The 25,105-nt window shown below is 31.3% G+C and overlaps 3 protein-coding genes across 3 annotated transcripts; all 3 read right to left on the bottom strand.

The window, feature by feature from the left end:
* Positions 1 to 2,463: 2,463 nt before the first annotated feature.
* Positions 2,464 to 3,473, bottom strand: LOC125827326 (uncharacterized). Its single transcript, XM_049506630.1, has 3 exons — positions 3,056 to 3,473; positions 2,831 to 2,975; positions 2,464 to 2,761 (listed from the first exon to the last, which is right to left on the bottom strand). The coding sequence occupies exons 1-3, from the start codon at positions 3,471 to 3,473 to the stop codon at positions 2,464 to 2,466; spliced, it is 861 nt and encodes a 286-aa protein (XP_049362587.1).
* Positions 3,474 to 3,877: 404 nt separating this feature from the next.
* Positions 3,878 to 4,562, bottom strand: LOC125827325 (uncharacterized). Its single transcript, XM_049506629.1, has 2 exons — positions 4,269 to 4,562; positions 3,878 to 4,165 (listed from the first exon to the last, which is right to left on the bottom strand). Exons 1-2 carry the CDS (start codon positions 4,560 to 4,562, stop codon positions 3,878 to 3,880), a joined length of 582 nt encoding a protein of 193 aa, XP_049362586.1.
* A 2,968-nt stretch (positions 4,563 to 7,530) lies between these two features.
* LOC125827282 (auxin-responsive protein IAA29-like) lies at positions 7,531 to 9,112 on the bottom strand. Its single transcript, XM_049506599.1, has 4 exons — positions 8,804 to 9,112; positions 8,285 to 8,547; positions 8,114 to 8,204; positions 7,531 to 7,752 (listed from the first exon to the last, which is right to left on the bottom strand). Exons 1-4 carry the CDS (start codon positions 9,055 to 9,057, stop codon positions 7,701 to 7,703), a joined length of 660 nt encoding a protein of 219 aa, XP_049362556.1. The 5' UTR covers positions 9,058 to 9,112; the 3' UTR covers positions 7,531 to 7,700.
* Between the last annotated feature and the right edge of the window lie 15,993 nt (positions 9,113 to 25,105).

The following is a 25,105-nucleotide window of genomic DNA, read 5'->3' as shown; positions in this document are numbered from 1 at the left end:
ATATGAATTACTTTCACTTGAACTTTATTAATTGTTGCCATTTTTCTTACTTCAAAAATACATTTTTATTTTATTTTGTTAGTTAAAATTATTTCCTAGTTCAAAGTCATGAAAAGAAAAATATTGTTAAACCTCTTTCCGATTATGTGGTTATGAAAGATTTATGTTGTAAGCCTTTTTAATTTTATTTTTTTAGTGAAATTATGGTGCCATTTTATTAAAACTTTCAAGTGGCAGATGCACACAATAAAAATTTGCAGGTTATTTGTTTTAAAAGATTGCAAACATAAAATTAAGATATCATAAACATATAAGGAGACTAAGTAGATATTCAAATAATTTTGAGAAAATAATAGATAATACGATGTAACAAATAAACAATACATACCTGAGTATAAATTGGATTATATTTAAGAGAAAAGTAAACCGACTATTCCTCATTTTCTTTTTTAATATCACAAATTTAATAGATTTGAAACCAATTCAAACTCGGGAAATGAAATGCTAGCCAGATTGAAAAATCAAACCAAATTCATGTTTTGTTTGAGATTGGTTTGGAACCATTTACAGAGAAGGAAGCAAGAGCGTGCCTTTTCTAATTCCTATAAGTTACAATTGCATTTTCTCAAATGTGCACTTTATTCTGAATTGCTTTTTTAAAATTCAAAATTTAAAAGTCAAAAGTTAAAGGGAGTTAATATGCCAATGTTTTACATTATCGAGAATTACAGTTTTTAATTAATTTATTTTTTTACTTAAAAATTTTAAAAATTGTGGTGCTGCCATGTGGCACTTTTTCTTTTCCTATTATCTATCTATATATAATCTATCTATATATAAAAGGAGAAGAAAAAATGACACGTGTCAGCACCACACAATTTGTAGATATATTAAATAATTAACAACAATTTAAATAACAAAACATTTTTAAAAAAACAGAAATTAAAAACAGTTTTTAAAAAATTGTTTACGTTAAAAACTGTTTTAACGTAATCTTTTTTCTTTGTTTAAATAAAATGAATATTTTTGTTCCTAATAAAATGCTAACTGCCTTTTTTAAAAATAAATTTTAAAAATATAAAAGTTAAATTGAAACTAAAATTAAAATTATACATGATATATAGATAATGATGCTAAATTTTAGGTTCAAGTAACAACAAAATACTTAAAAATTAAATTCCTTTAAAAAATGAGCAGTTTTTTAAAGATTTTTTTCCTTTTCTTTTAATAGACTATATTTCATACATAAAATAAAATAATTCAAAGACCAAAAATAGGAACTTTAAAAAACTTCTACGACATAACTTTTAACAATATTAAAATATACTCAAATTCATTTGCCATTTATTTGAAAATAAAAAAAAATCATTCTGCACCATAATTACAAATACCAAAAAAATATAAACCGCCAATTTATTTGAAGAAAATAAAACCTCTGCATAATAAATTTTACATAAATAAATAAAAAAATAGAACCATTTTTTTCTATATACAGAAACCTATTGATAATAGACCATCTCATCCACATTTATCTATATATATAAAGAAAAATGGCATATGTGTCATCACCACAATTAATCTTCAAATTTCAGTATTTAAAATCAAATTTTAAAAGAAATGTGTTTTTTTTTAAAAAAAAAAACACATGTCAATTTTTTTATACGGTTAGAATGAGATATGAGATATAATTTTAAATTTCAAAAACACAACTGCATCATTTTGAAGAGCATAAATAGGATGACTCTCTAACAAACAAACAAAAGGCAACAAAGAGCATTCTTCTCTTTCCAAACAGGAAAACTACCGGATTGTGATGAGACCAGCAAAAAAAAATAAAAATAGGTATAGTCGATCTTTTTCTTCTTCTTTTTCTTAAATATAAGCTTTTCTATTTCTTTCTTTTTCTTTAGATTTTCTTATGAAATTGTTTTTTCTTAGATTAAAATAATAATAATAATAATGATAATAATAGTAATAAATAATAATAATAATAATAATAATAATAATGATAATAATAATATAAATATAAATAAATAGATAAATTTTAAAAAGGAATGGAAAATAACTAACCCATTTCTACAACTAACTATTAATCGACCGTTTTAACTTTTTTTTTACAATAAGTTTTTTAATTTTTTTAATGGTAATTACTGTTTTTTTACAATCAAGTTTTAATTGATTTTTTAATAATAATTATTGATTTTTTTAACAATAATTATTGTTTTTTGTGGTGCTGACACGTGGCACGCACATATATATATATATTGATATATTGTTATTGTATATTAATTTGCGGAATATCCTAGAATCCATAAAGTTTAAACCACACCCTAACTACACTTCACCAAACTATTACTTTCCTCAATCATTATATTAATTACCATTACAAATCAAGCAGCTATCACAACATGCTTATTTCTCAGAATTGACTCTCTTCAGACTAAAGCTCTACCTTACCTACAGCTAGAAGGTATAATCATCTAGAACAACTTTTATATTAGACTGGGATCTAATAATAGTTACGTAAGCTATCTCTTTGGCCACACTTTCTACAGAACCTATTGTTCTGCTCTTCTGCACAAATATTCTATTATTTCTCTCAATCCATATTCCATACACACATTCCGCCATAATGATCTTGAAGATGTGAGCTGAAATAGTCTTCCCTTTTGCATGTTGTATACTCCAGTGCATAAATTGATCCCAATTAGTAGGCAGCATGTCAAGCTGGTGCACCCATTTTAGCAATCTGCTCCATAACCTGATGGCAAATTGACAATTAATAACCAAATACTCTATGGTTTCCTCCTCGTTTTGGCACATAACACACCTCTTTGATACTACCATCCCCCACTTTGTTAGCATGTCTGTAGTTAGCAACTTCTTATGAAGCATGAGCCACGTGATGAAATAAGCTTTTGGTCTTCCAGCATTCTTGAACAAAAGGCATTTCCAGTCAGTCCTCTGTTGTTCCCCTATCAAAGACAAATAAATTTGCCTTATCAGACTTCTTTCTTGCTCCTTAGCTGTTGTATATGATCAACTACATGCTTGCCATTAATAGTTTTCCTGATCATCCAACTAGCTTGTTTGGACTCAGGCCATGGATTTTTCCCCTTTATGTAGAAGTTATGGACCCATTTTATCCACAGTTTATCTTCCTTATGAGCTAGATCCCAACTTAGTTTGGCCGTTGTTGCCTTGTTCCACAGTTGCATATTAATTAATCTCATGCCACCCATCGATTTAGGACTGCAAACTTTATCCCAAGCTACAAGAGCTTTTTTAGTAATATGTCCTACACCAGACCATAAGTAGCTTCTACACAACTCCCCAATCAACTTGATAACCTTTGCAGGTATGATGAAAAGTTGTGCCCAGTATGACTGGACTCCAAATAAAACGGTTTGAACTAGTTGAGCTCTCCCTGCATATGATAACTTCCTTGAGGGCCATGAGTTGATTCCTGCCATGACTTTTTCAATAAGGGGTTACCATTGAAGTATTGAAAGTTTCTTTGTGGACAAAGGTATCCCAAGCTACTTAAAAGGTAGCTCCCCTACTGAGTATCCAAGCTATTGGATGACTTGTTGCTTATCTCTTGTTGCCACTCCTTCAAAGTAAATGGAGCTCTTATTAAGGTTTGCCTGAAGACCTGAAGTTGTGAGAATGTAGAGAAACACTTTTGGAGAGCCTTGATGGATTCCATGTCTCCTCTAGAGAAAATTAGCAAGTCATCTGCAAAGCACAAGTGAGTTATACCCAATTTAGAGCATTTTGGGTGAAACTTAAAAGTTTTATCCTCCTTGAGTCCATTGAGAGATCTACTGAGGTACTCCATAGCAATAGCAAATAGGAAGGGTGACATTGGGTCACCCTATCTGAGTCCTTTAGCAGCTGGGAAAACCTGAGAGCTCTGTCCATTCACAACAATAGCATAACTAACAGTCTTCACACATGTCATTACCCATTGAGTGAACAAGTTAGGAAATCCAAGCTCAGTCATCACCTGTTCCAGATAGGTCCATTCCGCTGAGTCATATGTCTTCTGAAGATCAATCTTCAGCATACTTCTAGGTGAAACATTCTTTCTAGTGTAGGCTTTTACCAATTCATGGGTGAAAATTATATTATCAGCAATCTTCCTCCCTGGAATAAATCTAGCCTGGCTATCACAAATAACAGTATGTATCACATCATGTAATTTTTTTGCCAAAACTTTCGAGATGATTTTGTACAATACAGTACAACATGCAATAGTTCTATACTCCTTCATAGTTTTTAGGCTTTGAACTTTTGGGACAAGGGTTACCAGAGTGCAATTTATAGGGGCATGCATCTTCCCAGTGGATTACTGCAGCAATAATCTCTTCTTTTATAGTTTGCCATGTATGTTTAAAAATGAAAGCATTATACCCATCAATCCCTGGTGCCTTGTCATTTCCAGTGGTTTTTAATCCTGCATAGATCTCTTCTTCTATAACCTCAGCACATAGACTGATTCTTTGATGTCTAGATTGCTTGTTCCCTCTTCTCACTATCTGAATATCTATGGCTGACATATTACCTGTTGTTGTCCCCATAAGGCCTTAGTAGAATTGCACAAATTCATCTTGGATTTCTGTTGGATCATATATCATTTGTCTAGAGAGGGAAGTAATACTCCTAATTTGCTTCTTTCGGGTTCTCTTTTTTATGATAGAACTGAAGTATTTATTGTTTGCATCTCCAAGTTGAATCCATTTAATTCTTGACTTCTGTCTTAGAGCACTTTCTTATATCATAGACCATTTCTCAACTTGATCTATTTGTTCATCAGTAGCTTGGCTAGTTATATGCTCTTGTATTCTATTTAACTCTTCTCTTGTCTTCTCCATCTTCTGACTAATAAATTTGAACTCATTATTATTAAGCTTACTCAATACAGGTTAAAGAGCCTTCAGTTTGCACCAGACTCTCTGCATTTGACCAGTCCTATATTCCTTCTTCCATATATTTTCTACCAGCCCCATAAAGGATGGATGTTCAGCCCATGTATTGAAGAACTTAAAATTCACCCTTGAGCATTTCTGAGAAGTTTGCAGTGTAAGCATCATTGGGCAATGATCAGATATACCAGGTTTTCATATTTTGTAATGACATGTCCCCGTTGTTCCATCCATTCATAATTTCCAAATACTCTATCAATTTTGCTTGATATTTTATCCTCTCCATGTTGTTTGTTAGTCCATGAGTAATAATCACCCTGCCATTGTAATTTAGTAACTCCCATACTTTGGATACAAGCTGCAAAATCTTTCACATCATTAAGGCTAATTGAGGCTCCTGCTAGTCTATCTTGTGGGGAGAGTATAGCATTAAAATCACCAGCTATGAGTCATGGTTGAGAGATCCCCTGTGCTAGTGTGTTCAATTCCTGCCAAAGACTTTTTCTCCGTTCAATAGTATTAAAACCATAGACCACAATAAGTACTTGTTGTTGGCCTTTGATTATATCCTTGATCAGGCAATGTAACACTTGAGCAGTGCTACTTATTACCTTAATCTCATACCAATTTTCATCTTATATCACCCATATTCTACCATTAGAAGTTGCATTGTAGTTATTCAGAATTCCCCATCCTGGAGCAATCCCCTGATTGTAGCTTTCATGTTTTGCTCTTTTACTCTTGTTTCAATAAGCCCAACAATGCTTATTTTATTAGCTTGTAGATAATTTTTAAGCTCTTTCTGCTTGTATCTTTATTCACTCATCTCAGGTTATCAGCGTGTTCTTTGGGCTCCACCTCTATCCACAGGCAGTTAAGCCAACTTACCGTGCATAAGACTTTCGAAGTTATTCCTAGTAGGTATAGTTGCCAACATAGGGAAATTTGTAAGATTGAACTCCAGTCTGGTACCTCCTGCATTTGGCCTTAGGTTAACTTGTCTTGTCTCTCCTAGGGTTTGTTTGTCTATCTACATCTCTTGCTCCTCAATCGCAGCTGCATCTTAGTGATTCTTCCCTGCCTGATCAGCAGGTTGTTTCTATGGCTGAATCATCCTTTTGTATTGTCATGTCTGAGCAACTTTTTTCCCCGATCTTCTCTTCCTTAGAGGTTCCTCCCTATTAGTGGCAAGTTGGCATTGATGACCAATCTTCTGGCACTTATCGCAGTACTAAGGTCTCCATTCAAGTACTACTTGTTGTGTAAAGGTCTCTCCACTTGGATCCATGACAGTTATTTGTTGAGGGATTTCCTTAGTCACATTCACTTCAATGAGCATTCTAGCATAAGATATTCTTGTCTGCTTTGTAGTACATTCATCAGCAAATAGAGGAACTCCAATCGCACTCGCTATCCTACTTAGAGATCCCATACCCCAACAATTAAGCGGGAGCTTTGGAAACGTTACCCACAAGGGAATTTCTGATAAAAATTCACTTCCAAAATCAAAATCAGGGCTCCATTGCTTCAATATGATAGGTTTGTTGTTGATGGAATAAGGGTCAGTATACATTATCTCCTTCAAATCACTAAGTGACTGAAACTTCACTGTAAGTACCCTTCTTCATGTAGATACACATCAGGTTTGGCCACCGTCGTCCAATTCATAGTTATGTATCTATGAATAGTATTGTACCCAGGGCACTCCCCAATTACATAAGCAATAATTGCATATTTCCGTCTTTCCTCTTCCGTTTGGACATCTTCCTGCTCCAGTTGTACCATAGTTTTCCCATCAATAACTTGTGGGGGAAAGTAGGTTAAGTTCATACCATTATTTGTTGCGCGGTTGTTTCTGAACATATTGGTCCAAGGCTCTTCACTGATATTTGCCTTCCCTTTAGCTTGCCCTAATTCTTCAATTCCTGTTCCAGCAGCTACTTCCCCTTCTTCAGCTACAATATTAACTTATTTCACTGTTCCATGGCTTCCCACTCCCTTATCCGCATGATTGTGCCCTAGATCTGGGTACTCATGAAGCGTTGCCATAGTTGGTGGGGTCTCACTCAAACTTAGCCTCCGCACCACTTCAGCCTTCAGAGATGTCCCTATTACTGTGTTTTCCTCCTCATGTAGTGAAAAGGCTTTGGATTGTGCTTGGGTTTCAGCTTCTCCTCCAACTTGAGTTCCTACCGTGCTTCCTAGTGTCATCAATGGAAATTTCCGACCATGTCCCCGTCCTCTACCTCTTCCTCTCGCCATAGCTATCTCCTCTGCGCATGTTAACTATCATGCGCTGAGAGCTTCTAGAGAGAGAAAAAATTAATGTACATTCATATTTGAATGTACTACAAAGAAAAGTGAACGGATAGTGTAATTGACAACTTTCTTCCTCAATCATCTTGTTTTCACATTTCATAGAAATTGAATTTGTTCATTGGTCTCTCTGTCCATCTTACTAGTCAAGATTGCTCTGTTCCATGTGGAAAACCAAATGCAATTTCGATATATAATTATTTACACATAATACTTTGCTTTAATAATATTGATAAGATATATAAAACTATATATTACATGACTTGATATACACATTACTCTTTGTAGGAAAACGACTAGACATACGTAGCATATATATTACAACATAATTGTGACGTTTAACAAGCTAATTAATAAAGGCTATATTTTTTCTACTATAGATATCACAACTTAAATCTAAGATACACTTGTCCATGCTACTCCATAAGCATATGATTTGTTGAGCATCTAATTCCCTCATTTCTCATTCTTTTGTATCTCAATTCTTTGAACAGTCTCCACGAATGTTCTGCAAAAGCCATTGATTGCCAAAACTTAATGAATACTAGCAACAAATTGAGTTGATTTAAATTTTCTTTGTTGAAATAACATGTATAGGTAGCAAAAGAAGATATTCGTATGCCCTAGTTTATATGACTTATTTTCTTTTTAATCTGTCATAAAAAAAAATGACATATTTAAATATTAAGTAACAATTTAACATAAAAATGTCAATTTTACTCTTAATGAAATGATTTATTGCCACATAAATATCTATCACTTATTTTAGACAACAAGTTTCAAAAGTCTAATTTCTTTTTTAAACTCTGTACTGAATCAAACTAACTCATATAAAATGGAAATGGATGGAGTAAAAATTAAGTGCATACTTCCATGGTACATCTCCAGCAAGCATCCAGTCTCCTTCTCTGTCTTGGTACAAGATTGTAAAGCGCGTACTATTATTTCCACTATTTTGGTCTGTAGAAAACAATACTATCAATTAATTAATTGAGAAAATTTAAAAAAAAATACACAGTAGTACTTTGGTGTGAACTTACATTTTGAAAACATTTGAAGTAAATTTTGGGTAAGAAGTTGATAAGAATGATAGAGCCTAATATCAACCTTCCTTCCTATAGGCACCCCTTCCATCTTCACCTTTACATACATAGAGTTTCTTCTTCCAACAATAATATTGTTATTGTTATTGTTTCTATCATTTGTAATCCAACCTGCATGACCTTGATTATGAAATTGTTTTTTTCTCCATGTGTTAATTGGTGGCCACCCAAGTAGTTTAAGATTTTCTTTCTCAAAATCCCTATATTAATTACAAGGAGAAAAAACCATTAATTAGTAAAGGTATGTTGTGTGACATGAAAAGTGTTGAAAATAAGGGAAGCTGAAGATATGGAACAGGTTGAACAATATGGTACAATCAACGTTATACACGTCCTATTGTGACTTTAACTCTATAACAGTTAACAGTTGTACACATTGATTGTACTACGTAGTTTAACATGTTCCATCTTTTTCAATTTCCCTTATCTTAAATAAAAAGTTATACTATGACTTACTTGTGACAAGTAGCATTAAAAGGTTTCTTGTTTCTTCCATGGTGATCATCATCTTCATTTGGTTGGCCATTCCATATGAACAAAGACAAAGTTTTACGTTCCACTACTCCTTTATCCTCAAAGGACTCTTCAAAACATCGTTTTTGCTTTATCTTCATCTTCATAGCGGAGAAGCTATCATCAAAACTATCCTTGATCCCATTGGTGGGAAAATGGTTACAATTTGAAATAGCAAGGCCAAGCTCTAGTTCCATACCATAAAAGTTGTGTTAAATGAGTTCAAAAGAAAAGGGCTAGCATTTCATAGTTGGTTGGCTTTACTTTGAAGTTGTGTTTATAAATAGCTTTAGTCTAGCCTAGTGTAGCTTAGCGTAGAGTAGGGTTAACTTAAAAGAGAAATAAAAGAAAGAAAGAAAGAAAGAAAGAAAGAAAGAAAGAAGGGGTAGAGGAGTGTCGGTTGGGTCGGCTAAAAGAGTAGCAATGACATAGACACCTTCTACCCCACCTTGTCTCCACCCTACTATTTCATCATTCATTGTACTCGATTAAAATTATACTAATTTCTTTTCATTCAAAATTACTCTATATGAAAATTAATTACTCGTCGAGTCTTAATTTATGTGATATTTTTCATTTTCTGAAATCCAAACAATTGAAGTTTGATTGAGAATTTGCACATAAAATCTTTTTAAAAAAAATTAATGAAATTTATACTCTCTTCGCCTCATATTAGTTGATCATTTTCTTTTTTTACACGCATATTAAAAAATCATAAATAAGAAGATAATTTTAAATTCACCCCTTCAAAAAATTCTTGGGAATTATACAAATAAATGTAAACACTTTAAAAAAAAAAATTAATTACAAAGGTAATGTAGGAAAATTTTAATTAATGTTTTCTTATTTAGTAAGGTGACAACTAAAATAGGACAATTATTTTTAGTAACATCATCAACTAATATGGGACATATGAAATATATTTGTAAACTACGTAAAAAAAAGTATTATAAATCAATATAGATGACAATTCAAAATATTTAAATAAATGAAAAATTTATGATAAAAAAAATTATTTGAATCTCGAAATTCGAAAAGTGTCATGTAAATTGAGAATGAGAAAGTATATGATTGTTCGACTTCATAAATTAACTTAGTTGCATACTGAATAAACAACTTAATTATATGAATAGAAAGAAGCTATAAAGCATATTATTTTCAATTGGTAATTAGCAATAGCAATAGAGTTTAATTTATGCGCACTGACTTAGTAAAAAAAAATTACACAATTAGTTAACTTTAATCGTGATAGCCAATGTCTATTAAACCTTATTTTTAATCTAGTTTTTTTTTATATATATTTTAAAATACTTATTTATTAAATTTTCCTCTCTCTACACTCCACAATCCTTGGACTTGGGAATCTATATTATTAAGAGAAAAAATTATTTGTAAATAATTTATCTTAAGTTGTTTTAAGTTCAAGTATTTTTCAAAGTGAAGTATATGAAATATAATGAATGATGATAAAGTAACTGTCTTTATAAATTGAATCATGTTTCCTCCTTACATTTTCAAAATCTGAAATAGAAAAAAGGAAAAAGGCGCAAATATGTCATCGAACTTTGAAAAAAGACTCATTTATGTCATATGTTTAATGACTCAAATAATGGCATGAATGAGCCTTTTTTCAAATAGAAATAGCATAGATGAGCCAAACTTTAAACAGATGATATAAATAAACATTTTCTCAAAGTTCGATGACAAATTTGACCTTTTTTACCTAGAAAAAATAATGAATAAATAGTTACCGTGAATTCCATTGGTGATAATGGTGATTGAAGAAACGATGAAACAAGAACAATGATGAATTATTTTCAATAAGTCAAAAACAGAATCCTCAGGTAATGAATATCTTAGATGGTCACTCAAGTAATAGTTAATTTCATAAAAAGTCACTCAACTTTCTTTTATAACCACAAAGTCACTAAACTAAGTATTTTTCTCATAGACAGTCACTCAACTAAGGATTCTTTCCACAGAAAGTCACTTAACTTTCTTTTATAACTTTAAAGACACTCAACTATGAATATTTTATTACAAAGTTATTCAACTATGAATATTTCACTTAAAAAGTCATCCAACCAATTTAAATGATTTTTAATTAAATTTTGTTGGAGTACATTTTTTTGTTTTAAACTGATTTTTAAAAAATAATGAAATGCTCATTTTAATTATTTTATTAAAATTTGTTGAAGCACAATTTTTGTCTTGAACTAATTTTAAAAAAATATATATAAGATACTTATTTTAATTATTTTATTTTATTGAAATACAAGTTTTGTTTTAGAATATTTTTTAAGAAAATAATAAGATAATCATTTTAACTATTTCATTAATTTTGTTGAAATACAACTTTATTTTAGACTAATTTTTAAAATAATAATAAAATAGTCATTTTTAATTATTTTATTTAAATTTTGTTAAAATGCAACTTTAAATTGAAAATACGCAAACTGGCACTATACTCACTAAAACTTCACGTAAATTAAACCTCAAAATGTTCTAACATCATTTCCAGTTTGCAATAAATACAGAGTTAACGAAACCAATAAAATTACCTCCTCTTTTTTTATTTTAAAAGAATTCAATTTATATCTTGTAATGTTACTGAGTACGTAGTATTCAACATTTTCAAAAAATAATAAGATGTTCATTTTAATTATTTTTAAAGTCTTGTTGAAACATAACTTTTTAAAATAAGTTTAAAACAGAAGTTGTACTTCAACAAAATTTAATAAAATAATTAAAATGAGTATCTTTTTTTAGAAAAAAAAATTAGTTCAACATAATTTAATAAAATAATTAAAATGAGCATCTTATTATTTATAAAATAAATAGTTTAAGACAAAAATTGTATTTCAATAAAATTTAATGAAAAATCCATTTAAATTGATTAGAGCGACTTTCTAAGTAAAATAAGTTAATCTCTTAACGATATTCCGTGACCTCGGTAGTACTAACAATCAGCCATCAATCCACTCCGCTAAATGAAAGGAAATTCTTTGTGTTTGTTGTTAACAAACGTCTTAAAAATAAAAACCTTTCACAACTACCTGTCTTTTTTTATATACGTTTTATGATTATACTCTATAGTATTAATCCAGGACAATATGGAGGCATATGATCCCATCTCTCTTATTAGAGGGTTGTCTTTTATTATATATACAAATCAAAGATGTATTTACTTCTTTTCTTTGTCCTCTTTAAATGTGTACATTTTTAAGAATGTTTATAAAGGTTTCTAGAGTTTAATTCCTTTATAGACAATATTTTTCCATGTTTAACAATTTCCACTAGTGGCACTAAAAATATCATCATACTTTAGGATATATATTCACATAGCCAATATATTCACATATGGACAATGTGTTAAACTGGTTTTTCTGCTTTAATTTCTCTTTTACCACAATATTAAAGATCACACACATATATATAGAGGATGAGGAGCTTTCTAAGTTGAAGATTTTTTCTTTTCAATATCCTAGTCCTACTTTGCCTTCTTTAATAAATCAATAGTGTACCTAGCTATATTTGCCACTCAAACAAGCAGCCTGTTTACCTAGAATAAGTAGTAAATCTATTTCCCCTTTTAATTTTCAATAAAGTAGAACAAGGATAGATCCTTTCAATCTTTTCTCATTTTTCATAATTTTGAAAACGGAAAAGGGTTAAATATACCCTTGTACTATTGGAAATGGCTTAAGCATACCCTTCGTTATACTTTTGTGCTAAATATATCTTTCCCGATATACTTTTGGGCTAAATATACCCCTCTCTTATTCTTTGACACATATATACCCTTATAACTAACAAAGTGACACTTGGAGGGCCAGAATTTAAAGAACTCATCTAATTTTAAACTATATCAAGTGTTAAGCTTAACCGGCCCGCCCGATCAATATTACCCGACCCAAAATACACTTCAAACGTGGAAACATTTGCTTTGCGTAGAGATATTTGCTTCACCATTAGCAAGCTTCTTGCTCTTGGAAGCTTGAGACACATATCAATATTGCTCAATGAATTCTCCTGTAACATTTCAATTTTTGCTATTCTTTTTCGCTTAGCGGGTTGTTCATAGCTTGTTTTCCATCTTGCTGAATGGGAGAATCAGAGGGAATAAAATTTGCTCAGGGTCTTACAACATGACTTTCATATAGGATAGTTGAAGATTTGGACGACATAATTGATTTCTTTAGTTGTTCATCTCCTTTACTTTGCTAACCAAAAATGGTTCCCAGTTCGCCTCCTTATTTTGCAAAACAGAGAATGTGGTAGGGATTTGTATGTTTGAAGTGTAATTAGGGTCGGGTAATATTGATCGGGTGGGGCGGGTTGGCTTAGCACCATTTATAGTTTAAAATTAGATGGGTTCTTTAAATCCTGGCCCTCCACGTGTCACTTTGCTAGTTATAAGGGTATATATGTGTCAAAGTATAACGTGAGGGGTATATTTAGCCCAAAAGTATAACTAGGGTATATTTAAACCATTTTCAATAGTACAGTGATATATTTAGCCCTTTTCCGTTTTGAAAACGACATGTTTACTAATTAAAGAATTGGTGTGAGAAAACAAGCTAAATGTGCTTCATCAAATGAAGCATTAAAGTAAACCACAATTTGTCTACCATGTCAAATGTTTCAACAAGTCATGTCATGTCCCCTAAAAATCCTTGTTAAAGTTGTTATCTTTGACAAATGTGATATAACTTATTTGTTTAGCTTTGAAAAAGAAGAGAGAAATTATTATTAATTAGACTTGTAGCTAATCAATGCTTAACACCACAACACATTTTCCTTACACTATTCTTAATATAAACACCATAATTAATATAATAATTACAAGTTTTGTTATTTAAATTGTGATTGAACGTGATCGATCGACTTTCCTAATTACGGTCATTATTAAGGGGGTTGATTATTATCAATACTATCATTTCACTAATTAATTTAAGTCACTTCTTCTTTACATATGCTACGTGTCGGAAGATAACAATCTAAATAACTCATACTCCCTCTATTCCTATTTACATGTCGTTACTAAAAAAAATGTTTCTTTATATTTGTCGTTTCACAAAATCAATGCATAAATGACATTATTCTTCCTATTTTACCCTTGAGAGTTATTAGCCTTGAAAATATGTATTTAACCAACATAGGAAAATAAAGTAATGAATTCATGTTCATTGGTCAAATTAATTATCAAAATACATTAATTCATGTTCATTTATTGAAAACTTGAGTTTAAAAGAACACTAAATAAGAGTACAATAATAAACTTACCTAGTTTCTTAATGAATATGAAATCTGAAATGATGACAACTGAATAAGAACGGAGGGAGTATATATGATGTAACCACTCTCTCATCATTTGAGTATATATATATAGGAAAATGTTTAAAAGAAAAAAAATTGTTGATACTTGTTGTCGGATATTTGTTGAACATTTTTACAAGAATAATGGGATGAGGTGGGTAATGACCCAGAGACAAAGCAACCAACATGGGTATATACAAGTTTATTTGGTGAGTATATAGGAGTATACTTGGTTTCTTCATTCTATATACACTTGTAGCTTTCAATAATTAAATAGTGTTTCTTCTACATTAATATCAAAGTGTACACTAAAAAATAAAAACCCTTGTGAACTTCACGGGGTGGCACTCTGCATAGGGGAAAGACAACCTACTCCTTCAATATTCATTCATCACACCTATGGGTGGCAGAATGGGTAATTAATATGGGTTAGGAGTGTATATGATTGGGTTGGTTCAGGTTTTTCAAATATCAAATTAAATTATTTGTGTAAAAATTAAATTTATAAACCAAACCAAACTAATAAAATTCGGATTTTTTTGGATTTTTCAACCTCGGGTTGGTTTGGGTTTTTCAAATACCAAATCAAACTATTGTGACGAATTTTTAAATTTATAAATCAAACCGAACTAATAAACCTCAGATTTTTTTCAGATTTTTGGATTTTTTCGGTAAAGTTTGCATACAAACATATAATTAACTTGTGCTCTAAATATTTCTTTAGTCCAGCCAAAATACAATTATCTAAGGTGTTTCTTAAGAAAATAACACAAAATATGAGATGAGTACTGATGACACTAAAATATTTAATAAAAAATAATAATGAAATCATCATATAAAATAAATATTGCAAAGTCATAATGAAAATGAGCATAATTTAAAAGTACTAAATCATGATAAAATAAGTTTAATAAGTATTCGTTACATTACTAAATATTTATGGAAAAATTAAAATTAGATTATGTATTTTAATTGTCTAAACCAATGTAAAACTAAAGAATAAATATTCAATATTATTGTTATTCTTAGTGTTGAATTGATTTTCTTTTGCATTAGTATTAATTTGATTTTGATTTGAGTTTTATTATAATTATCAACATCTATGAACTATAATCTTTATTTGACCATTCCGAATTCTAAGTTTTAAACTTGAAATAATATATTAAAAGATAAAACTATGAAATAGTATAAGAAATATTTTAAAATTATATCAAAGTAAATATTTTTATGTATAATATAAAATTTTAAAATTACGTATATAATGTCGGGTTGATTTGGTCTCGGATTGATTTTTTTTAGTTAAAACCAAACCAACCCAAATATAGTCGGGTTTTTTTTCCAATACCAAACCAAGTCAAACCAAACCACTAGTTAAGTTTTTTTCGGTTTGCGGTATGATTCGGTTTTCGGTTCGATTTTGTGCACCACTAATATGGGTATCCATTCATATTTACCCATCTTAAATGGGTTGGGTATCCAACTCATTTAAAAAGAGGTAAAAACGAATTATATCCATATTACCCATTTAAAAGTGGGTAATTAAATGGATAAAATGAGTAAAAGATGTTCATTCACACACAAAAAAAAAGTGGTAAAGGGTGGAGTAGTAAGAAAGTCTTTTTTTTTCTTAATTTTTTTTTTATAAAAAAAAACTTTAAACTTTTTTTTACATTTTTTTTGGATAGGGGGGCTGGTAGGGGAGGGGGGTGGTAAATTTTTTTTAAAAAAAATTTATGAAAAAAATTTAAAATTTTGTTAAATTTTTTTTTGGGATGGGATGGGGAGTGGAGGGGGTGGTAGGGGGATGGGGGTGTGGGAGTAAAAGATGTTCATTCACAAAAAAAAAAAGTGATAAAGGGTGGAGTAGTAAGAAAGTCTTTTTTTTTCTTAATTTTTTTTTTATAATAAAAAACTTTTTAAAAAAATTTTACATTATTTTTTGGATAGGGGGGCTGGTAGGGGAAGGGAAGGGGGGTAAATTATTTTTTTAAAAAAATTAATGGAAAAAATTTAAAATTTTGTTAATTTTTTTTTGGGATGGGATGGGGGAAGGGGGTGGGGGCTGGTAGGGGGATGGGGTGTGGGGGGGGCTGGTAGGGGGATGGGGGTGTGGAGTGGTAAATTTTTAAAATTTTTGTTTTAAATTTTGTTAATATTTTTTGGGATGGGGTGTGGGGTGGGGAGGGGGGGGGGCTGGAAGGGGGTAGGGGGCGTGGAGGAGGGGCTGGTAGAGGGTGGGGTGGTAAAATAAATTTAATTTTTTTTTAAAAAAGTTTTAACGGAGAAAATATATTTTTTTGTTAATTTTTTTTTCGGGATGGGGTGTAGGGGGGTGTGGGGGGCTGGTAGGGGGTAGGGGGTGTTGGGGGGGCTTTGGGGTGGTAATTTTTTTTTTAATCTTTTTAAATTTTGTTAATTTTTTTTGGGGATGGGGGAATGGAGTGTGGGGGGTGGTAGGGGGTCGGGGTCATAGAAAAGACTTTTTAAAATTTTATAATAAGAAAATTAAATTTTTTTTACTACTTTTGTTTGGGATGGGGGTTGGGCTTGGGCGTAGGCACATTGGGGGAGGGGCAGGGCGCTAGTAGGGGGGAGGGAGGTTGGGTGATAAAAAAACTTAATTTTTTTTTATTTTATAAAAAAACAATTATTTTTTTTACATTTTATTGGGACAAGGGTAGGGGGTGGGGTGAAGTGATAAAAAGCTTTTAACAAGGTTTCTATTATAATATGGGTAAATATGGGTACCTGTATTATTCATTGGGTAATTCGATTTTACCCATTTAAAATGTGAGTCGAGTCGAGTATTTTATCCATTTTTATTCAACTCATTTTTTATCGGCTCATATTCGACTCAACTCGCTCGTTTGCCACTCCTAATCACACCACTTCATAGTTATTTATTCTATCCATTTCCATTTTTTAAAAATTATTCTTTTAATTGATTCAAGAAAGGATGTTTTTTTGTTATTTGGCAATTTTTTAATTTTAATATTCAACTTAACATATTAAAGAATACAAGATTAAATAATATTTCTACACATTATACATATCTATAATTTAAGACAACAAAAAATATTTATTTATTATTTTCTTCAATTTTATGCCAATCAAACTATTTATTTTTTTTCCTTTCCATTTTTGAATTTTGGGGGTGGAGAGGGTGGTTTTTAAGGATGCAAGCAATGACTAGTTTAAAATTGGGATAATTGTACATAATAGCAAACTACTAATTCAAATTAAATGCTATGAATATACTTTGATTTAATTGTACCCTATAGCAAACTATTGCTATTTTCGCCACTCTCCCTGGTGGAATCTCGCTCGCCACTCTCGTTTGGTGGCAGTCTCGCTCGCCTCTCTCGCTTTTATACAAACACAAATGTATAAAATGCGTTTGTGCTTGTATAAAGCGAGAGGAAATTGTATATATACATATATTTTCGTTCCCCTCTCTCCCCTCTCCCAAATCTCGCTCTCCACTCTCCCAAATCTCGCTCACCACCCTCGCTTCTCTCGCTTATACAAACAGAAACGAAATGTATAAATTGCGCTTCTGTTTGTATAAAGTGAGAGAACATTGTATATACACATGCAAATACATATATCTTCGTCCTATACACTTATAATTATACAATACAAATATTTCCCTGCCCAGTTTTCTTTTGCCTTTCTCTCTTTCTCATTTTATACATATACAGATTATACAATTGATCTTTTGTATACAACTGCTTTCTTTGTATATGTATAGCGAATTATACAACTATTTTTTTTGTATATGTATAGCGAATTATACATATATATGTTTGTTATGAAGCGCAATTATGCAAACTTTGCTATATCATACAAATATGAATTTTGTGTTTGCTATATGTGAAAGTTGCTCTTTAAAATTTAGAGTCAGCGGACCTCATGTGTTATATATAGAACCTTCAAAATGGGCTTAGCCCATGGGTCCGGCCCAATCCAACCCGTTATTGGAGTAAGGTTGAGATAAAAATTTTCAAGCTCATTTAAAATTAGAGCTTATAAGCCCGGTCTATATAAGCCCTTGCCCCTTGAGGCTTGATCGAGGCCGAGCCGAGGTGGCACATGGGCCAAAACTTTTTATTTAGGGGTAACTTACAATAATCTCACTAGTAGGGTGTTCACGGGTCGGTTTGGATCGGTTTATGGTCAAAACCAAAACCAAACCAACTTAATCGGTTTTAAAATTATCAAAACCAAACCAAATCAAATATAATATACATTTATTGGTTTGGTGGTTATTGGTTTCGGTTTGGTTTGGTTTGGTTCGGTTATTAACCATACACAAAAATAAAAGAAACAATTCATTCAAAATATGAAAAAGTGACAACAATCCATTCAAAATGAAAAATAGTTAGAATGACTTAAATTACTAAACTTTCGATCACTAAATTTACTATCAATAAGCTTTAAAATTCACTATATTGGTCTAGAAGGAAGAGACAACAACATTTTCAATCCCACAAAGAATTGTCATAGACACTCATATATATGAAATCAATAAGATAAATATTTTCATCTTGGACATTTTTGTTTTCAATAAGTAAATTATAAAGAAATTTTAATGAAAATATATATAAGATCTTTAAAGTTGTTTATAAAAACAATATATTAAGTATGTATATTAATAAAATATATGTATATAATTCATCGATTCGGTTCGGTTATTTCTTCGGTTTTTTCGAATAAAACCATAACCAAATCAAATACTATCGGTTTTCAAAAATCTAAAACCAAACCAAATCAAACCCAAATAAAATTGATTTTATTTTATCGATTTGGCAAATTTGGTTTTTCGATTTGGATCGGTTTTTATCCAAACCGTGAACACCCTTACTCACTAGTATAATCTCATTACTTAAATACAAGTTATGTTGTAATATTATGAACCATATACCATATTTTGGTATGTCCAGATACATGTATTTAGGAATATATGGACTCAAAACCAAATCAAACCCAAATAAAATTGATTTTATTTTATCGATTTGGCAAATTTGGTTTTTCGATTTGGATCGGTTTTTATCCAAACCGTGAACACCCTTACTCACTAGTATAATCTCATTACTTAAATACAAGTTATGTTGTAATATTATGAACCATATACCATATTTTGGTATGTCCAGATACATGTATTTAGGAATATATGGACTCAAAATTAGTTTAATTTGTTCTAGTACACTCTATCCAAGTAAATTCGCATGTATCTAGGATACATAGACAAATCTTGCACCCTCGCCTCCCTCCCATCTTGCTTGTCACTTTCTTATATCGCTCACGTATCTGGTATGCGAGATACATGCTAATTACACTAGATTTTTTGCTAGTGTTATTGAAACAAAATCATTGTTTGCTATATTTGATTTGAAAATCTTCTCATTTTCTTGATGTTATAATACTACAAGTTTGAAAAGAAAAAATGAAAAAGAAAAAAAGAAGGGCTAGCCCGCCCCAGCCCTCAGACCTTCTAGGGTTGAGTTGGGTTGAGAATTTTCAGACCCTTCCAAATGAAGGGTCATCCCGCCCTATCCCTTCAAATTTCTTGGTCCACGAGACTTGGTCTTGGTGGGGCTGGACCGATCCTTTTTGACAGCTCTAGTTATATATTTGAATATACGTGACAATTATTTTTTCTAGACTATATATGTATATTATGTACGTAAAGTTTGATTGAACTAGATCTAACACTAGATCTGGATGCAAATTTAGGTTTCAGACAACAGTTCATATATGGACAAATATCATGAATTGAACTGCCAAATCAAATTGTTCCTATTCATGTAGAGGAACAAATGCTATTTTTTAGTTCATTTAAATTGAGTAAATGAACTTTGAATTGAATTGAAATCATTGAGAAAATGAATTTTGAATTGAATTGAATTGAATTGTGGTTGGTACGTAGTGAACATTATTATCATTATTGTCATATATTAATGGATATGGATCCAATTGTTAAGGATAATGATACTTCTCCTACTAAACATCTAATTCATGTATCTGTAGGATCGACAACTAGAAGAGTAAATGTAATAAATTAAATTTGATTTAATGGATAGATTAAATATTTATAAAAATAATAATAAGTAGATATATATAGTGTCAACCTGCATCGTAACTCTTAATGTACGTAGTTAGAATTCTTTTCAATGTCTTCTGTCTTCTTAGGCATATCTCACGATAGAGTTGTATCACTTATATATATTTGCTATAAGCAGGGGCAGATTTAGGAAGGCTTAACGTGACACTAATTCCTCAATTTTTTTTTTATTAAAAACGTGTCTATATTTTCTTTCTTTCTTAATTAGTTAAAGTGACATGACCATTTGTAAAATAAAAAATATTGTGTAACCCACAGTACATTATGGCAGTGTATAAAATTTAAATTTATTTTATAACGATAAGGAATATAAAACAAAAGCGTACAAAAACTGATACAACATTTTATGACAACCATGTCCTTTCATTAATTTATAGTCCCACAACATGGTATCTGTGTTATGTTCGTAGCAACGTCAATCTCTCTTGCGGCACTTGTAGATTAAGAAATCCCATTAATTTGTTAATTTTAATAGGACTCTCTTCGTCTCTATTTATTTGTCAAATATTTTTTAATTTGATGTCTCTTTTTACTTGTCATTTTTTTATAAATTAAGAAAGGATAGTTTTATCCTTATTATACCTTCAATTTATTAATGTTGAGTTAATGTCTTTGAAAAATATAATAAATAAATATATTTAAGCTCTTATCAATTAATAAATATAAAATGATAAACTCACTATACTAATCAATATTTCTTATAATATGTGTATCAAGTCAAAATTTAACCAAAAAAAAGGACAGAAGTGTTGTAAATCATTTTGGTGGTTAAATGGATGACCATAACTCCTTGGTTAATTTCCCTCCTTTATGAGTAGTAATGTTGTTGATAATGTGGTCAAATGGATGACCATAACTCCTAGGTTAATTTCATCCTTTATTGGTAGTAATGTTGTTGATAATATAGTTAATTGGATGACCATAACTCCTAGGTTTATTTTCTCCTTAATGGGTAGTAATTCTCAAGGTTTAATGTAATGTTTATGACACCCTTTGGTGTTCCTCAATGTAATCCTATAAATAGTGGTGTTGAGAATATTGATATACTTGAAAGAAAGAAAGTTAGCTTATATTGTTCTTCTTGCCTTATATTCTTCTTCTCTTCCTCTTTATTTTGTTCTTTTGTTCTTAAGTTTTACAAGACGTTATCAACACGAAGTCTCAAGGTTGAACAACATTTCTTGTGAGGTATCCATTTATAATCTAATGTTAAAATTATTAAAATGTGGCTATACTTTTTCTTCTTTACATTTTGTTTATAATTCAATGAAAAAAGGTTAACTATTTATCGATTTGGTGAAGAGAAGATGAAGGTCACTGTTTAGTGAAAAATAATAATAATAAAAAAGAATGGATTACAAATTCTAGTGTTTTTTGTTCTCAATGGAAAAAGTGAATTATCTATACTATTGATTAATTTTTAATGAAAAGACTTTATCTAATGAGGTTGAAGCACATGGCCAGTCTGAAAGAAGACAAAATAAAAATCAGGGCCAAAATAATGTGCGTGGACGTGGCAATGGCAGAGGACGATATAATAATCGTCGTGGTGGTGGTCGCCACAAAAGGGAGAACAATATGGGTTCTCAAAGCAATCCTTCAAGAGGCAATTGTCATCGTTGTGGCATGAAAGGGCATTGGAAGAATGAATACTGAGCAACTGAGCATTTTGTTAGGCTTTATCAAGATTCCTTGAAAAGGAAAGGAAATAAAAATGGTGCATCTTCTTCTAATGCTCGGGTGGAGTCACACTTGACTCATAAAAATGATGCCGAGACAGGGCCTTCACAAAAATATGATGACAATATTGAAGCAAATTTGGCTTTAAAAGATGATGATTTTGATGACCTTGATGATATTACTCATTTGGAAGTTGAAGACTTCTTTGGAGATCAAAACTAATGTTTGATCATTTGATCGGGGAAAATAATTATGTTGTTTTATTTATGTGCTTTTAATTGTTATGCTTTTCCTTATGTTGTTTTTATATTCAGAAAAAAAAAGTAATTTTATTTTCTTGCATAGTTGTTGATTTTTCATATTTCTTATGATGTACTTTTATTTTATGAAGATAAATAAAATTCCTCAATCTTCAATTGGTTCAAAATGAGTAATGGAGATATGTGTCTTCTTGATAGTGCTACAACTCACACTATTTTAAGAGAAAGGAAATATTTCTCTAATTTGATTATGAAAAAGGCATATGTTAATACAATATCTGGTAGTGCAAAATTAATTGAGGGCTCCGGAAGAGCGGCCTTATTACTACCTAGGGGAACGATATTAAATATTAAAAATGCGTTGTACTGTAGTAAGTCTCAAAGAAACTTATTAAGTTTCAAGGTTATTCGCCAAAATGGCTACCATGTTGAGACTGCCAATGAAGGAAAGGTTGAATACGTTTATATTACTAAAGTAAAATTGGGGCAAAAATATGTGCATGAAAAATTACCCGCATTTTCTTCTGGATTGTACCATACAAGTATTAGTATGGTTGAATCACATGCCATAGTAAACAAAGGATTTACTAATCCTAATGATTTTATCATTTGGCATGACCGGTTGGGCCATCCCGATTATAATATGATGCACAAAATTATTGAGAATTCACATGGGCATACTTTGAAGAATAAAAAAATTCTTCAATCAAAGAAATTCTCTTATGCTGCTTGTTCTCAAGGAAAGTTGGTTATTAAACCATCAACAACTAAGGTTGGGATTGAATCCCCTGCATTTCTGGAACGTATACAGGGTGATATATGTGGGTCAATTCACCCTTCATGTGGGCCATTTAAATATTATATGGTCTTGATAGATGCATCTACAAGATGGTCACATGTGTGCTTATTATCAACTCGCAATATGGCTTTTGCGAGGTTGTTGGCTCAGATAATAAGATTAAGAGCACAATTTCCAAATTATGCAATAAAGACAATTCGTCTTGGTAATGCTGGTGAGTTTACATCGCAGGCCTTTAATGATTATTATTTGTCCACTGGGATAACAATTGAACATCCAGTTGTTCATGTTCACACTCAAAATAGTCTAGCAGAATCTTTAATTAAGCGCCTCCAATTGATAGCTAGACCATTGTTAATGAGGACAAACTTACATGTTTCAATATGGGGGCATGCTATTTTGCATGCAGCAGCATTGGTGCGCATAAGGCCAACTAGTTATCATGAATTTTCTCCATTACAGTTGGTTTTTGGTCATGAGCCAAATATTTCCCATCTTAAAATTTTTGGGTGCGTGGTATACGTTCCAATTGCCCCACACTACGCACAAATATGGGTCCCCAAAGAAGGTTGGGAGTGTATGTTGGGTATGGATCTCCTTCTATCATCAAATATTTGGAACCTATGACAGGAGATATATTTACGACAAGGTTTGCTGATTGTCATTTTAATGAATCAGTATACCCAACATTAGGGGGAGAACATAAGCAGTTGGAAAAAAAGATAGTTTGGAATTCATTATCTCTATCTCAATTGGATCCTCGAACAAATCAATGTGAGCAAGAGGTTAAAAAGATAATTTATTTGCAAAACGTTGCAAATCAACTGCCAGATGTATTTACTAACCTTCCAAGGGTTACTAAATCTTATATTCCAGCAACAAATGCTCCAGTTCGAGTTGATGTCCCGGTAGGACAAATTGTTAAAGCAAATGAGTCAAAACCACGTTTAAAACGTGGTAGGCCAATTGGTTCAAAGGATAAAAATCCTCAAAAAAGAAAAGGAACAAATGATCATGAAGATCATACCATGGAGGAAATTGCTCAAGAAGAGCTCCCAGATATAACAAATTATAAGACCACAAAGAAGGTCCAAATAACTGAAAATAATGAGAATGAAGAAATCTCAATAAGTTATGTCTCGACGAGAAAAAGGTGAAATCGAAATAATATTGTGGTAGACAATATTTTTGCTTATAATGTTGCTGTTGAAATAATGCAACAATGTGAGTATGTTGAACCAAAATATGTCAATGAATGCAGACAGAGAAATGATTGGCCAAAATGGAAAGACACGATTCAAGCGGAATTGACTTCACTTGAAAAACGTGAAGTTTTTGGACCAATAGTCCGAACACCTGAAGGTGTCAAGCCAGTGGGGTACAAATGGGTTTTTGTGCGAAACGAAATGAAAAAGGTGAAGTCGTAAGATATAAAACACGACTTGTGGCACAAGGTTTTTCGCAAAGGCCTGACATTGATTATGTGGAGAAATATTCTCCTGTGGTAGATGCAATTACCTTCAGGTATCTAATAAATCTGGCAGTTCATGAAAAGCTTGAAATGCGTTTAATGAATGTTGTCACAGCCTATTTATATGGATCATTAGACCACGATATTTTCATGAAAGTTCCTGAAGCATACAATGTGCCTAAAGCATATAAAAATTCACAAGAAAATTGTTTGATAAGGCTTCAGAAATCCTTATATGGATTGAAACAATCAGGGCGAATGTGGTACAATCGTCTTAGACAATTTTTGCTAAAGGAAGGGTGCAAAAATGACCCTATTTGTCCTTGTGTTTTTATAAAAAGGTCTGGATTTGATTTTGTTATAATAGCTGTGTATGTTGATGATTTAAATATCATTGGCACTCCTAAAGAGATTTCAAAAGCTGTTGAGTGTTTAACGAACGAATTTGAAATGAAAGATCTTGGTAAGATAAAATTTTGTCTTTGCCTACAGATTGGCATTTGAAAAATGGAATTTTTGTCCATCATCAACATACACATAAAAGGTTTTAAAGCAATTTTACATGGATAAATCACATCTATTGAGTACCCCG

The sequence above is a fragment of the Solanum verrucosum genome, unplaced genomic scaffold (genome assembly GCF_900185275.1).
Source record: "Solanum verrucosum unplaced genomic scaffold, falcon-dt-bn FXZP01000106.1, whole genome shotgun sequence".
NCBI lineage: Eukaryota > Viridiplantae > Streptophyta > Magnoliopsida > Solanales > Solanaceae > Solanum > Solanum verrucosum.
Note: the sequence above shows the minus strand (reverse complement) of the source record. Positions and strands in the feature narration are given on the sequence as shown.